This window comes from Meles meles, chromosome 8, assembly GCF_922984935.1.
Source record: "Meles meles chromosome 8, mMelMel3.1 paternal haplotype, whole genome shotgun sequence".
NCBI classification, from domain to species: Eukaryota; Metazoa; Chordata; class Mammalia; order Carnivora; family Mustelidae; genus Meles; species Meles meles.
This window is the reverse complement of record NC_060073.1, coordinates 64,219,886-64,237,816: the sequence shown is the minus strand read 5'-3', so window position 1 is coordinate 64,237,816 and position 17,931 is coordinate 64,219,886. Positions and strand designations below refer to the sequence as shown.

The 17,931-nt window shown below is 38.2% G+C and overlaps 1 protein-coding gene across 1 annotated transcript in view; it reads left to right on the top strand.

Moving 5' to 3' along the window:
* Positions 1 to 17,931, top strand: part of GDPD4 (glycerophosphodiester phosphodiesterase domain containing 4) — a 100,616-nt gene that overhangs the window by 44,878 nt on the left and 37,807 nt on the right. Inside the window, exon 9 of the mRNA XM_046015936.1 lies at positions 14,626 to 14,782. Within this exon, the coding sequence (XP_045871892.1) occupies positions 14,626 to 14,782 (157 nt within the window). The remainder of the gene's footprint in view (positions 1 to 14,625; positions 14,783 to 17,931) is intronic.

Below are 17,931 nucleotides of genomic sequence, written 5' to 3'. Positions count from 1 at the left end.
AGCAATTCTAGAAAGAGAAAATCAACCATTTTCTGAAAGGACTGGCGGAGAAGTGAATCCAAAGCTATGGGAAGATAGACCGTGGGGGAAGGGGCCGGCTCCCGGCAAGCGGCAGAGCAACAGAGCACAAAATCAGGACTTTTAAAAGTCTGTTCAACTGAGGGATATTGCTCCAGAGGCTAAACCGGGGTTTAGCTAAATGCGGGGTCAGCATGGCCCCAGGTCCCGTGGGGTCACAGAAGGATTGGTAATGTCGGAGTGTCCCAGAGCTTCCAGGTATTAGAAAGGGGAAGCCGGCTACAGACACAGAGCCGAGGAGTGAGCTCTCAGCTCGGGGTTACCTTGAACTGGTCGCAGGCTGAGTGAGCTCAGAGCACAGCGGGAGGTGGGGAATATGGGAGTAATTGGGTGCTGTTCTCTGGGGATGCACTGAGGAGTGGGGCCTCGGGCTCTCGGCTCCTCCGGTCCAGAGACTGGGAGGCCGCCATTTTCATTCCCGTCCTCTGGAACTCTACGGAAAGCATTCAGGGAACAAAAGCTCCCGAAAGTGAACCCGGGCGGATTACTTAGTCTGGCCCCCCGTATGGGCAGTGCAATTCCGTCTGGGCAAAGACACTTGAGAGTCACTACAACAGGCCCCTCCCCCAGAAGATCAACAAAAAATCCAGCCAGGATGAAGTTCAATACCAAGGACAGCAGCGGAATTCCAGAGGCGGAGAAAGCAAAGCATGGAACTCATGGCTTTCTCCCCATGATTCTTTAGTCTTGTGGTTAATTTAATTTTTTTTTTCAATTTTTTTTCTTCTGCTAAATTTTTTTTAACTTTTACCCTTTTTTTAACGTTTTTAAACTAGTTTATCTAATATATATTTTTTTCTTTTTTATACTTTTTGTATGTTTTTTTTTTCTGAACCTCTTTTTATCCCCTTTCCCCCCTCCCCCATGATTTGGGGTCTCTTCTGATTTGGTTAAAGGGCATTGTTCTGGGGTCTTTGCCACCCTTTTAGTATTTTATTTGCTGCTTCATATACTCTTATCTGGACAAAATGACAAGGTGGAAAAATTCACCACAAAAAAAAAAGAACAAGAGGCAGTACCGAAGGCTAGGGACCTAATCAATACAGACATTGGTAATATGTCAGATCTAGAGTTCAGAATGACGATTCTCAAGGTTCTAGCCGGGCTCAAAAAGGCATGGAAGATATTAGAGAAACCCTCTCTGGAGATGTAAATTCCCTTTCTGGAGAAATAAAAGAACTAAAATCTAACCAAGTTGAAATAAAAAAAGCTATTAATGAGGTGCAATCAAAAAGGGAGGCTCTTACTGCTAGGATAAATGAGGCAGAGGAAAGAATTAGTGATATAGAAGACCAAATGACAGAGAATAAAGAACCTGAGCAAAAGAGGGACAAACAGCTACTGGACCACGAGGGGAGAATTCGAGGGATAAGTGACACCATAAGACAAAACAACATTAGAATAATTGGGATTCCAGAAGAAGAAGAAAGAGAGAGGGGAGCAGAAGGTATATCGGAGAGAATTATTGGAGAGAATTTCCCTAATATGGCAAAGGGAACAAGCATCAAAATCCAGGACGTGCAGAGAACCCCCCTTAAAATCAACAAGAATAGGTCCACACCCCGTCACCTAATAGTAAAATTTACAAGTCTTAGTGACAGAGAAAATCCTGAAAGCAGCCCGGGAAAAGAAGTCTGTAACATACAATGGTAAAAATATTAGATTAGCAGCAGGCTTATCCACGGAGACCTGGCAGGCCAGAAAGAGCTGGCATGATATATTCAGAGCACTAAATGAGAAAAACATGCAGCCAAGAATACTATATCCAGCTAGGCTATCTTTGAAAATAGAAGGAGAGATAAAAAGCTTTCAGAACAAACAAAAACTGAAAGAATTTGCAAACACCAGACCAGCTCTACAGGAAATATTGAAAGGGGTCCTCTAAGCAAAGAGAGACAGACCCTAAAAGTAGTAGATCAGAAAGGAACAGACAATATACAGTAACAGTCACCTTACAGGCAATACAATGGCACTAAACTCATATCTCTCAATAGTTACCCTGAATGTTAATGGGCTAAATGCCCCAATCAAAAGACACAGGGTATCAGAATGGATAAAAAAACAAAACCCATCTCTATATGTTGCCTACAAGAAACTCATTTTAGATGCGAAGACACCTCCAGATTTAAAGTCAGGGGGTGGAAAACAATTAACCATGCTAATGGGCATCAGAAGAAAGCTGGGGTAGCAATCCTTATATCAGATGAATTAGATTTTAAGCCAAAGACTGTAATAGATGAGGAAGGACACTATATCCTACTCAAAGGGTCTGTCCAACAAGAAGATCTAACAATTTTAAATATCTATGCCCCTAATGTGGGAGCAGCCAACTATATAAACCAGTTAATAACAAAATCAAAGAAACACATCAAAAATAATACAATAATAGTAGGGGACTTTAACACTCCCCTCACGGAAATGGACAGATCATCCAAGCAAAAGATCAACAAGGAAATAAAGGCCTTAAATGATACACTGGACCAGATGGACATCACAGATATATTCAGAACGTTTCATCCCAAGCAACAGAATACACATTCTTCTCTAGTGCCCATGGAACATTCTCCAGAATAGATCACATCCTGGGTCCTAAATCAGGTCTCAACCAGTATCAAAAGATTGGGATCATTCCCTGCATATTTCCAGAGCACAGTTCTCTGAAGCTAGAACTCAATCACAAGAGGAAATTTGGAAAGAACACAAATACATGGAGACTAAACAGCATCCTACTACAGAATGAATGGGTCAACCAGGAAATTAAGAATTGAAAAAATTCATGGAAACAAATGATAATGAAAACACAACGGTTCAAAATCTGTGGGACACAGCAAAGTCCGTCCTGAGAGGAAAATATATAGCGGTACAAGCCTTTCTCAAGAAACAAGAAAGGTTTCAAGTACACAACCTAACCCTACACCTAAAGGAGTTGGAGAAAGAACAAGAAAGAAAGCCTGAACCCAGCAGGAGAAGAGAAATCATAAATATCAGAGCAGAAATCAATGAAATAGAAACCAAAAAAAACAATAGAACAAATCAACGAAACTAGGAGCTGGTTCTTTGAAAGAATTAATAAGATTGATAAACCCCTGGCCGGACTTAGCAAAAAGAAAAGAGAAAGGACCCAAATAAATAAAATCATGAATGAAAGAGGAGAGATTACAACCAACACCAAAGAAATACAAACAATTATAAGAACATATTATGAGCAACTCTACGCCAACAAATTTGACAATCTGGAAGAAATGGATGCATTCCTAGAAACATATAAACTACTCCAACTGAACCAGGAAGAAATAGAAAACCTGAACAGACCCATAACCAGTAAGGAGATTGAAACAGTCATCAAAAATCTCCAAGCAAACAAAAGCCCAGGGCTAGACGTCTTCCCAGGGGAATTCTACCAAACATTTAAAGAAGAATTAATTCCTATTCTCCTGAAACTGTTTCAAAAAATAGAAATGGGAGGAAAACTTCCAAACTCATTTTATGAGGCCAGCATCACCTTGATCCCAAAACCAGACAAGGATCCCATCAAAAAAGAGAACTACAGACCAAGATCCCTGATGAACAAGGATGCAAAAGTTCTCATCAAAATACTAGCCAATAGGATTCAACAGTACATTAAAAGGATTATTCACGACCAAGTGGGATTTATTCCAGGGCTGCAAGTTTGGTTCAACATCCGCCAATCAATCAGTGCAATACAATACATTAATAAAAGAAAGAACAAGAACCATATGATACTCTCAACAGATGCTGAAGAAGCATTTGACAAAGTACAGCATCCCTTCCTGATCAAAACTCTTCAAAGTGTAGGGATAGAGGGCACATACCTCAATATGATCAAAGCCATCTATGAAAAACCCACCACAAATATCATTCTCAATAGAGAAAAACTGAGAGCTTTTCCGCTAAGGTCAGGAACACGGCAGGGATATCCATTATCACCACTGCTATTCAACATAGTACTAGAAGTCCTAGCCTCAGCAATCAGACAAGAAGAAATTAAAGGCATCCAAGTTGGCAAAGAAGAAGTCAAACTATCACTCTTCGCAGATGATATGATACTATTTGTGGAAAACCCAAAAGACTCCACTCCAAAACTGCTAGAACTTGTACAGGAATTCAGTAAAGTGTCAGGATTTAAAATCAATGCACAGAAGTCAGTTGCGCTTCTCTACACCAACAACAAGACAGAAGAAAGAGAAATTAAGGAGTCAATCCCATTTACAATTGCACCCAAAACTCTAAGATACCTAGGAATAAACCTAACCAAAGAGGCTAAGACTCTATATGCAGAAAACAATGAAGTACTCATGAAAGAAATTTAGGAAGACACAAAGAAATGGAAAAATGTTCCATGCTCCTGGATTGGAAGAATAAATATTGTGAAAATGTCTATTCTTCCTAAAGCAATCTACACATTTAATGCAATCCCTATCAAAACACCATTCATTTTTTTCAAAGAAATGGAACAAATAATCCTAAAATTTATATGGAATCAGAAAAGACCTCGAATAGCCAAAGGAATCTTGAAAAAGAAAGCCATAGTTGTTGGCATCACAATTCCAGACTTCAAGCTCTACTACAAAGCTGTCGTCGTCAAGCAGCATGGTACTGGCACAAAAACAGACACATAGATCAATGGAACAGAATAGAGAGCCCAGAAATAGACCCTCAACTCTATGGTCAACTAATCTTCGACCAAGCAGGAAAGAATGTCCAATGGAAAAAAGACAGCCTCTTCAATAATTGGTGCTGGGAAAATTGGATGGCCACATGCAGAAAAATGAAGTTGGACCACTTCCTTACACCACACATGAAAATAGACTCAAAATGGATGAAGGACCTCAATGTGAGAAAGGAATCCATCAAAATCCTTGAGGAGAACACAGGCAGCAAACCTCTTTGACCTCAGCCGCTGTAGCATCTTCCTAGGAACATCAGCAAAGGTCAGGGAAGCAAGGGCAAAAATGAACTATTGGGATTTCATCAAGATCAAAAGCTTTTGCACAGCAAAGGAAACAGTTAACAAACCAAAAGACAACTGACAGAATGGGAGAAGATATTTGCAAACAACATATGATAAAGGGCTAGTCTCCAAAATCTATAAGGAACTTAGCACACTCAATATTCAAAGAACAAATAATCCAATCAAGAAATGGGCAGAGGACATGAACAGACATTTCTGCAAAGAAGACATCCAGATGGCCAACAGACACATGAAAAAGTGCTCCACGTCACTCTGCATCTGGGAAATACAAATCAAAACTACAATGAGATATCACCTCACACCAGTCAGAATGGCTAAAATTAACAAGTCAGGACATGACAGATGCTGGCGATGCAGAGAAAGGGGAACCCTCCTCCACTGTTGGTGGGAATGCAAACTGGTGCAACCACTCTGGAAAACAACATGGAGGTTCCTGAAAATGTTGAAAATAGAACTACCCTATGACCCAGCAATTGCATTACTGGGTATATACCCTAAAGATACAAACGTAGTGATCCGAAGGGGCACGTGCACCCGAATGTTTATAGCAGCAATGTCTACAGTAGCCAAACTTTGGAAAGAACCTAGATGTCCATCAACAGATGAATGGATAAAGAAGAGGTGGTATATATACGCAATGGAATACTATGCAGCCATCAAAAGAAATGAAATCTTGCCATTTGCGACAACGTGGATGGAACTAGAGGGCATCATGCTTAGTGAAATAAGTCAGTCGGATAAAGACAACTATCATATGATCTCCCTGATATGAGGACGTGGAGATGCAATATGGGGGGTTAAGGGGATAGGAAAAGAATAAATGAAACAAGATGGGATTGGGAGGGAGACAAAGCATTAGAGACTCTTAATCTCACAAAACAAACTGAGGGTTGCTGGGGGGAGAGGGGCCAGGAGAGGGTGGGTGGGGTTATGGACATTGGGGAGGGTATGTGCTATGGTGAGTGCTGTGAAGTGGGTAAACCTGGCGATTCACAGACCTGTACCCCTGGGGATAAAAATACATTATATGTTTATAAAAAATTAAAAAAAAAATTAAAAAAAAACAAATGAAAACAAAAACACAATGGACGAAAACCTTTGGGATGCAGCAAAAGTGGTTCTAAGAAAGAAGTTTATAGCAATATAGGCCTACCTCAAGAAGCAAGAAAAATCTCCAATAAACAATCTAACCTTACACCTAAAGGAGTTAGAAGAACAACAAACAAAACCCCAAACCAGCAGAACAAAGGAAATAATAAAGATTGGAGCAGAAATACATGATTTACAGAAACTGAAAAAAAAAAAACACCCCACAATAAAACAGATAAATGAAACCAGGAGTGGTGTTTTTTTTTTTTTTTTTGAAAAAGATCAACAAAACTGAAGTACCTCTAGCTAGACTCATAGGAAGAGAGAAAGAGAGAGGAAGGAAGGAAGGAGGGAAAAAGGGATGGAAGAAGAAAGAGTAAGGGGAAAAGACTCAAAATCACCAATGGAAGAGGAGAAATGATAACCCAAACCACAGAAACAAGAACAGCTATAAGTGAATATTATGAAAAACTATATGCCAACAAATAAGACCACCCAAAAGAAATTGTTAAGTTCCTAGAAACATATATTGTACCAAAAAGTGAAACGGGGGCGCCTGGGTGGCTCAGTGAGTTAAAGCCTCTGCCTTCGGCTCAGGTCATGATCTCAGGGTCCTGGGATCGAGCCCCGAGTCAGGCTCTCTGCTCAGCAGGGAGCCTGCTTCCTCCTCTCTCTCTGCCTGCCTGCCTACTTGTGATCTCAGTCAAATAAATAAATAAAAATCTTTTTTAAAAAAGTGAAGAAGAAATAGATCATTTAAACAGACTGATTATTAAAGAGATTGAATCTATAATCAAAAACTCCCTGACAAACTAAAGTCTGGCACCAAATGGCTTCGCAGGTAAATTCTACCAAACATTTTAAGAAGACTTAATACCTATTCTTCTCAAACTATTCAAGAAAATAGAATAACTTCTAAATTCATTTTTTGAGGACAGTATCATCCTGATAACAAAACCAGATAAAGACACCACAAAAAACACTTGTAGACACACTACAGGCCATCTCTGATCAACATAGATGTCAAAATCCTCAATAAAATGCCAGCAAATTCGGGCGCGTGGGTGGCTCAGTGGGTTAAAGCCTCTGCTTTCGGATCAGGTCATGATCCCAGGGTCCTGGGATCGAGCCCCACATTGGGCTCTCTGCTCATCAGGGAGCCTGCTTCCCCTCCTCTCTCTCTGCCTGCCTCTCTGCCTACTTGTTATCTCTGTCAAATAAATAAATAAAATCTTTAAAAAAATTAAATAGAATGCCAGCGAACTCAACATCAAAAAACAAATAATCCAATTAAAAATGGACAGAGGACATGAACAGATAGTTCTCCAATGAAGACATCCAGATGGCCAACAGACAAATGAAAAGATGCTCAACATCACTCATCAGGAAAATGCAAATCAGAGCTGCAATGTCACCTCACTCCTGTCATAATGGCTAAAATAAAAAACACAAGAAACCACAGGTGTTGCAGAGGATGTGAAGAAAAGAAACACTTGTGCCCTGTTAGTGAGAATGCAGAGGGGTACAACCACTGCAGAAAACAGTATGGAGGTTCCCAAAAAAGTTAAAAATAGAATTACCCCATGATCCAGTAATTTACACTACTGAATGTTTACCCCCAAAATAAAAAACGCACTAATTCAAAGGGATATGTGCACCCCTGTGTTTATAGCAGCATTATTTACAATAGCCAACTTATGGAAGCAGCCCAGAGTGTCCACTGATAGATGAGTGGATAAAGAAGATATGGTGTAAGTATACAATGGAATACTATTCAGCCTTAAGGAAATAATGAATCTTGCCATTTACAACGGTATGGATGGAGCTAGAGAGTGTAATGCTATGTGAAGTAAGTCAGTCAGAAAAAGACAAAGACCATATGATCTCACTCATATGTCGAATTTAGAGGGAGAAAAAAGAAACAAATGAGCAAAGAGGAGAAAAGACAAACCAAGAAACAAATTCTTAACTATAGAGAACTGACTGAGGTTACCAGGGGGGAGGTGGGTGGAGGGATGGGTGAAATAGGTGATGGAGATTAAAGAGCACACCTGCTGTGATGAGCACTGGGTGTTGTATGTAAGTGTCAAATTACTATATTGTACACCTGAAACTAATATTAAACTGTATGTTAACTGTATTGGAATTAAAAAAAAAAACTCTCCTCTTTTCTCCCTTCTCTCAGCCTCTGGTAACCACCATTCCATTTTCTGTTTCTGTGATTTTGACTACTGTAGATACCACATATGAATGGATCATACAGTATTTGTCTTTTTTGTGACTGTCTTATTTCACTTAGCATAATGTCCTCAAATTTCATCCATATTAAGGCATGTGACAGGATTTCCTTCCCTGTTCAGGCTGAATAATATTCCATTGTGTGTATATATAATACGTTTTACTCATCTATTCGTTTGCCAATGGACATTTGGATTGCTTCCCCATCTTGTTATTTTGAATAATGCTGCTATGAACATGAGTCTACAAATATATTTTCTAGACCTTTCTTTAAATTCCTTTGGGCATATAGTCAGAAGTGGAATTGCTGAAACATATGGTAATTCTGTGTTTAATTATCTGAAGAACTGCTGTGTTGGAGAAAGGGATTTTTAAAATCTGTATATAAAATCCTGGGCAGACCTTTGTGTAATCCATGTTTGAAACCTTACAGAAACAACACAGCAGAAGATTTGATAACTGAATGTTGGTTTGGAATACCATCCAGATTTTAGATTTATTTCTGGGTAGCACATAATGGGATAGGCCAGAAAAGCATGGCAAAGCTTTTGAAAACTAAACTGACCTTGGAACCATGGGTACAAACATGGGCCAGGATATGTGTGCCTAAATATAATGACTGCTAAAATAAACTTATTTGACAGACAGATATCACAAGTAGGCAGAGAGGCATAAAATAGATTTAAATAGCTTTGAGGCTCTCATCAAAAATCCCAAGGATATAGTCCAAAATTTTCATCATACTTACAAAAATCTAAGCTTAAATGAAAAAAAAAGGTAATTAATGGATATTACCACGAAGAGAAACAGATGTTGGAATCATCAAGAATTTTAATGCAGCTGTCATAATGTATCTCAAATTGTGGACACTCATTAAGCAAACGAGAAAGCAGAATGTATTAGCAAAGAAAAAGAAGGAATAAAGAAGACATATGGAAATAAAATTTCTTTAGTGAAAAGAAAATGATATAAAAAGTCAATTTGTGGGGCATTTGGGTGGCTCAGTGGATTAAGTGTCTGCCTTAGGTTCAGATCATGATCCCAGTATTCTAGGATCCAGCCCCCACTTTGGGCTCCCTGCTCAGCGGGGAGCCTGCTTCTCCCTCTGTTTCCCCCACTGCTCCTTCTCTCTCTGTCTCTCTCAAGTGAATAAATAAAAAAAATCTTAAGAAAAAAAAGTCAACTTATTTATATAAAGTCATCATTATATTGTACATCTTAAACAAATACAATGACATGTCAGTTATATCTGAGTAAAATGAAGAGTCAACCTCTGAGCATTTGAATTACTCCCTGATTTGAAAAACACTTTTAATTTGGCTTCTAGAGTTCATACTGTCCTGATTTTCTTCCTTTCTGGACTGTTTCCTAAATGGTTTTCTTTGCCCATTCCTGCCATCTCTTCTTACTCTCAAAATTGTGGAATTTTTGAGATTTGTGATAAAATATTTATAAAGGAAATCTCATCCTTATCTCCAAAATGAACTCGTTTTGACAGTGTTTACCCCATTTTGTAAAATTGCAAACATGTTTTAATTATATATCAAACATGTTTATATGAAACTTTCATTTGAGTATGATATTTTTAAGATGCATTTGAAAAGGAGGCGTGTCTATATGTCAAAAGCAAGGAGTATAAACTAGTATTTAGCATCTAAGAGAGTAAGTGTATAGGAGGACCTATTAAGAATCTATGCAAAGACTTTTGGCTGTTCAGGTTTATGGCAGCAAGGCCCAGTTAGACACCATCACTAAGCGTGGAGCAACACCTCTTAGAGAACCCTGAGTCATCATGTTTTCTGAAGCAGTGCTGACCTCATCTGAGCCAAAAGGAGAAATGTTGACTCACTGGGAGTCAAAGGAAGCTGAGGCACAGAAAGATCGATGTAAGCTTCTGTGGGATTTACTGCCCCATTCCTTCCCCACCGACTCAATTCTTACTTAACTTTTTAGGGGAAATAACTGTAAATGTTGTACTTAGCAGGTGTGTGTGTGCACACATACATGTGTTTGAGTATTTGTGTATGAGAGTTCAGTAATTTCTTTCAGTATTGCCTACTCTTTAGCATCCATGATGAAGAAAATGTCAGATATTTTAGTACAGATGTGCCATGCCAAACCATAATAGAGCCCGAGGCAAAAGGTAAAGTCAGTAATTTTGTCTGTATTTGAAATTTAATTAATTTGTTTGTCATGGATTTTTCCTTAATTTATATTTTTTAAAGATTTATTTGAGAGTGTGTGTATGCAAGAACGAGCAGGGGGAGGGGCAAAAGGGAGGGAAAGAGAGAGAGAACGTCAAGCAGAAAAACCACCATTTTGCACCAAAACAAAACAAAAACTTACTCCATTTATAAGTCTAGCTTTTTTATTAGGTTTTTAAATTTAATAACAGTATAGTTAACATACAGTGTTATATTAGTTTCAGGTGTACCATATCATGATTCAGCCATTCCATACATTACTCAGTGCTCATGATGTTAAGTGTACTCTTAATCCCCATCACCCATCCCCCCCACTCATCTCCCCTCTGGTAACCATCTGTTTGTTCTCTATAGTTAGGAGTTTGTTTCTTGGTTTGTCTCTCTTTTTTCCTTTGCTTATTTGTGGGGTTTTTTGTTTTTTGATTTTTGTTTGTTTTTTAAAGATTTTATTTATTCATTTGACGGAAAGAGCAGGCAGAGGCAGGCAGAGAGAGAGGGAGAAGCAGGCTCCCAGCAGAGCAGAGAGCCTGATGCGGGCCTCGATCCCAGGACCCTGAGATCATGACCCGAGCTGAAGGCAGAGCCCCAACCCACTGAGCCACCCAGGCGCCCCTCATTTGTTTTATTTCTTAAGTTGCACACATGAGTGGAATCAAATAGTATTTGTCTTTCTCTTATTTTACTTAGTGTAATACTCTCTAGTACCTTCCATGTTGTTGCAAATGGCAAGATTTCATTCTTTTTCGTGGCTGAATAATATTCCATTGTATATCTATACCACATCTTCTTTATCTGTTTATCAGTCAGTGGACACTTGAGCTGCTTCCATGATTTGGCTATTGTAAATAATGCTGCTATAAACCTAAGGGTGCACGTATCCCTTTGAACTAGTGTTTTTGTATTTTGGGAAAATACAAAATACAAAATACACCTGGTAGTGTGATTACTGGGTCATAGGGTAGTTCTATTTTTAACTTTATGAGGAACCTCGATACTGTTTTCTGCAGTGGCTGCACCCCTCTGCATTCCCACTAACAGTGCACAAGTGTTTTTCTTCACATCCTCTCCAACACCTGTTGTTTGTGTGTGGTTTTTTTTTATTTTAGCCATTCTGACAGGTGTGAGGTGATATCTCATTGTAGTTTTGATATGCATGTTCCTGATGACGAGTGATATTGAACATCTTTTCATGTGTCTCTTAGCCATCTAAGATGGATGATTTTGGAGAAATCTATGTCTTCTGCTTATTTTTTAATTGGATTACTTATTTTGAGGGTGTTGAGTTATGTAAGTTTTTTAAAAATATATTTTGGGTACTAACCCTTTTATCAGATACATCATTTGCAAGTATCTTCTCCCATTCCATGGGTTGCCTTTTAGTTTTGTTGATTGTTTCCTTCGCTGTGCCGAAGCTTTTTATTTTGGTGTAGACTGTAGTTTATTTTTGCTTTTGTTTTCCTTGCCTCAGGAAACATACCTAGAAAAATGTTGTTATGGCCACCAGTGTCAGAGAAATTCCTGCCTGTGCTGTATTCTAGAATTTTTATGGTTTCACGTCTCATATTTAGGTCTCTAATCCATTTCAAATGCATTTTTATGTATGGTGTAAGAAAGCGGTCCAGTTTCATTCTTTTGCTTATAGCTGACCAGTTTTCCCAACAACACTGTTTGTTGAAGAGACTGTTTTTTTTCCCAGCAGATATTTCCTGTTTTATCGAAGACTAATTTGATGTAGGAAAGATGTTAAAGTTCAAAGCCAATGACCAAGAAAGAATTCTCGAGATGTCTTTAGTGCAAAAAGGTGATTTTAGTAAAGCACGGTGACAGGACCCAGGAAGAAAGAGCTGCAATGGGGTTGTGAGGAATGACTCATTATATACTTTCAAGTTGGAGGGGACTTAGGGATAGTGTAAGTCTCTAAGGAATCTTGGAAGCAAGGTTTCCAGAACCTTGAGGGGGCTAGGTATTTTTGGAAGAAGGTCATTTATTACCGTCTAATAAAAACTTAGTCATGAGACCCTTCAGATGTATATCGGTGGGCCATATGCTTGGGGGATGATTGCCAACATGTATCTTGGGGGTTTAGAGATAAAAGAAATTTCTAAAGGAATTTTTATATGTTAAAGTAGACTTACAGGATTCTGGGGAGTGGGAGGGGGGAGATTAGGCTAGGATTGCCTTTTGCGGTTAGCAAGGTATTAACATCAAGGCAGTTGAGTCCCTAGAGGAATGTCTCTCTGCCTGTTTCAAGGACTCGTCAATGAGCTGTAGGTAGTAAGGAAATTTAATAAAATTTTTCTTCTGCCTTTGTTTCCCACATCAAATTGACCATATAATTGTGGGTTTATTTCTGGGTTTTCTATTCTTTTCTGTTGATCTATGTGTCTATTTTTGTGCCAGTCACATACAGTTTGATTACTGCAGCTTTGTAATATAACATGAAGTCTGGGATTTTGATATGTCCAGTTTTGTTTTTCTTTTTCAAGATTGCTTATTTGGGATCTTTTGTGGTTGCATATAAATTTTAGGATCATTTGTTCTAGTTCTATGAAAAATGATATTAGTATTTTTATAGGGGTGCATTAAATGTGTAGATTGCTTTGGGTAGGATAGACATTTTAACAATATTTCTTCTTCTAATCCATGAGCATGGAATTCTTTCCGTTTGTGTCATCTTCCATTTCTTTCATCAATATTTTATCAGAGTATGGGTCTTTCTCATCTTTGGTTAAGTTTATTCCTAGGTATTTCATTCTTTTTGGTGCAGTTATAAATGGGATTGTTTTGTTAACTTCCCTTTGCTGCTTCATTATTAGTACATAGAGATGCAGTAGATTTCTGTACATTGATTTTATATCCTGCAACTATAAGTCTAATTTTTTTGTATTAATTTTTTTATTAGGGAGGTGGGGGGGGCGGGCTTAACCAGGCTCTTTGCCCAGCATGGAGCCCAATGCAAGGCTCAGTCTTATGACCCAGTATCATGATCTGATCAAGTCAGATGATTAACTGGCTGAGCCACCCAGGCACCCCTATAAGTCTAATATCTTAACCATTTTTTTTTTTTTTGCTTAAACATTAGAAATTTATTTTCTCATGATTCTGGAATCTAGAAGTCCAAGATCAAGGTGTCGGTGGGGTTGGTTTCTTCTGAAGCCTCTCTTCTGAGCTTACAGATGGCTGTCTTCTCCCTCTGTATGTGTCTGTTGCCCAGATTGCCTCCTATTTTTATTATGTTAAGTTTACCAATCAGTACATCATTAGTTTTTGATGTAGTGTTGAATGATTTATTAGTTGTGTATAATACCCAGTGTTCCTCACAATACATGCTCTGTTTAACCATCATTTTTGAGGGCCTTTGAGTAATCATCAATCCCATTTAATTTAGATGTTTTAAATTGCTTTTATGCATTTAATATATTGTTTTGGTACTGCAGTTGTCTGAAATATTTTAAGAATACTTTAAAAATTCTTATAAATGTAATACATTAAATATATAGCTATGGAGACCTTAAATGCTCTTATATCTTTCAAATCTATAAATGTAATGAGATGTGAACTTATAATCACAAATAATAATCACAAATAATAATTACAAATCTAGATCACAAATCTAGATCAGTTACTCAGTTTCGTATTTTATTTATTTATTTATTTATTTTTAAAGATTTTATTTTATTTATTTGACAAACAGAGATTACAAGTAGGCAAGAGAGGCAGGCAGGGAGAGAGAGGAGGAAGCAGGCTCTCCGCGGAGCAGAGAGCCCGATGCAGGGCTCAATCCCAGGACTCTGGGATCATGACCTGAGCTGAAGGCAGAGGCTTTAACCCACTGAGCCACCCAGGTGCCCCTAGAGCATAAAATATTGAAATCAAACTATCAGTGACTAGTAATTAGTCCTTCGCTGAGATTTGGGAGGGAATAAGGAACCCTAGTGAGGCTTGTGACATTGGTGGGCTTTCTGAGAACCAACATGGCTGAGTTCAGCCTTTTTCCCTCTTCTTTTCCCCTTCTGCCTGCAGTTTAGATCATGTACCTTTTCTTATGCATGACTATGACCTGAGAAGAACAACGAATATTAAGGAGGTCATGCCAAATGCCTCCTTAACACATCCTAGCTTCTTCCTGTGGAGTTTCCTGTCAACTCTGAATGCAGGCAAATGGTTTGTACAGTCACGGGTAAGACATTCCCCAACTCAACAAACCTGCATTGAATCTCTCTTCTGGATGAAGTCATGTGCTGCTCCTAGCATACATACAATTTCATCCCAGTTTGGTAGCAGAACTGTAGCATTGATAGGAGGGCTTTTCCAGGAGTGCAGTCAGTCTAATTGCTGTTTTCTACATTGACTGGAAATTCTGAAAATAAACTCACAAACTTTTTTCATTTAATTCCTTTTTATCAAAGCATTGCATAAACTTTTATTGTGTCTTCCATGTACTCAGCATTTTCCTAGGCATTTTGAGTAGCTCACAGTCATAGATGAGGCAGACTGGGGGACATATTTATTCTAACCTCCTCTTCTTATCATTCATTAGATATTTACTGAGTACATTTTGGGTTCTTGGCACATGGAATACAGTGGTGAATAAACACACACTAAGCCCTGATGGAGTTCACAGGCTAGAAGAGACAAAATGCAGTGTGATAAGTGCTAAACTGAGTTAATTTTAGATGGCTTAGGAGCACACAAGAGCCACATCTAACTCAGTCTGAGGGATGGAGAGGGGGGATTCTGGAAGAAGGAGATAAATAGGCCAATGAAAATGTGGTAAAATATAAAACATTGCTGTGTGCAGTTTAATTTAGAGGCAAGAGTGAATGGTTGTACTTAAGAGGGCTGAAGAATACTTCATGCAAAGGTATCATTTGAGCTGAAAGAAGACCATTACTAATGGGAACCATAGGCAATGATGGCGGCACGTTTCAAAGATTACAGTACACTGGAGCAAGAGTGGATACGGTGTACATGCATGCATGTATGAAAGAGGAAGAGAAGAACGGAGGGGAGGAAAGAGAAAGGTCAGTAAGGAGGAGATGGGAGATAGATTTGAAGATTTGATAGATGGGGAAAATACGTTTAGAGGACAATCTAGCAATGCTTAAATAACAAGTTAGAGAGTTTAGAATTATGCTGAGTATTTTAAAGTGGCTAAAATAAAAGATCACATTTGCATTTGATAAAAGTTAAATATGCCTTTCCAAGATAGATTAAAGACAACAAAACTACTTAGTTTCCAAATTATCATATCCCTTAGGGGAGTCCATGTGACCTGGGTTATACCAATCAGATACACTCATTTGAGACTTCAGTTTTGAAAATAGACATGTGAGCACAACAGGACAGCAAGCATTCATACTGCTAGCACCTGTAGCATCAGAGACAGTGTGGTGTGGATATCAGCTGTAGTAATAGCTCTCTTATCAGGTAATTATAATTAGGAAAGTAAGTCTTACAGTATTTTTCATTTTGTACTTGGGAGGAATGGAATTTTATTTATATTTGGTATTAGCCCTGAGAACTTATTTGAATCTGTTTCATGTAAAAATATTGTTAAGTAAAGCATTATGTTAAAATGGACTTCTCTACTTCAATTTCATTCTGTTAACTAGTGTTAATATAAGATAGCTGGAAGTGGATTTGTAATTACTGTATCTTCTTAGAAAATGTGGTTTTTTTAAAGATTTTATTTATTTATTTGACAGGGAGAGAGGGAGTACAAGCCGGGGTAGTGGGAGAGGGAGAAGCAGGCTTCCCAATGAGCAGGGAGCCCGATGTGGGGCTGGATCCCAGGACCCTGGGAGTATGACTTGAGCCAAAGGCAAACACTTAACTGACTCAGCTACCTAGGCACCCCAGAAAGCTTGTTCTTATATGACTATATAGCCTATAAATACTGCTTCTGTGTGCATGTAAGCTCTGTATATGTCTCATCATACATAAATAAATGGACACATACAAAACAGAGATGCTCCATTAGAATGTATATATTGGGTTAGTCAGCCATAGTTAATGTTATGGCAAATGTGCCTTCCAGATGGAAAGGCTGATTTTGTGTCTGATGTATAATGTATAAATCATAAAATCTCACTGTAAGTGATAGGGTTAGATATGTTATTGTAATAAATTTTGGTGGAATTTTTAAGGATTAAAAGTTTTGTTTTAGCATATTTAGGTGGCATGCTTGCAGTATTTCATTAATACTATTATTGTGGCTACTGTGGAGTATCCCAAAACCTGAAGTTCCAAATATGGTTACCCAGGGGGCTTTATTTTAGGTTTAATTGTGGTGTTTTCTTTGCTTGCATGCTGTACAGTCAGGGGTGGCTGAAGTGGTGTTGGCATGTGATTTAAAGATTTAGATGTGTGGATACTTTTTCGTAGCAAAGACATTGTTTTTGTTAGGATTATCTGGTCATTCTTCATTGGGTGTTTATGATTATGGATTGATGATGGTGGTGAGTTGATCATTTGTTAGTATATTTATTCCTGAAATTATTGGTAAAAATTAAATTGTTAATCTGATTGATAATGAAATAAAAATAGAGCAGTTCTGGTAGTTGTTCCTGGAAGTTCAGCTGAGTTCCTATTTCTCCAGCAAAACCATTTCTGTAGAGCTTTCTTAAATCTTTTTGTGAAAGTATAATTCTCAAAACAATAAAAATCTAATTCTCACGCAGGGACACCTGGGTGGGTCAGTCAGTTAAGCATGACCTTTGGCTCAGGTCATGATCTCAACATCTTGGCATAGAGCCCTATATTATGTTCCCTGCTCAGTGGAGAATCTGCTTTTCCCCTCCCTCTGCTCCTTCCCCACACTTGTGCGTGCTCTCTCTCTCAAATAAATAAAGAACATCTTTAAAAACAATGTAATTCTCCTGCAACTAGATAGTGAGCATGAGTAAAGTTTTATTTAGCACATTAATGAGAGAACAAATCAGGATGACAAAACCCACTCAAAAGAAAAGTGAGAAACCAACATGTGTATAGTCAGTGCAACAAAGAAATGCTGACATTAGATCACTAGATTAGATACAAACTTAGTTAATATACGATACTATATACACACACATATATATATGATTATATAATACTATATAACAATAAAGTATATCTTTGTAGTTATCTTCTCTATCAGAAAATATTATCTGCATCTCTCCTGGGCAGATATCATTTCTGTTTTTATCAGTTTTCTACAACTTAACATCTAACTTTGCATAGTTTTGCCCTAATTGATAACTAAATGGTAATTCAAACAAAGGTACCTTCCCCAAAGAGTCAGATGACCCTTACACAAGTTTGATAAAGAATGTGCTACAATATGAT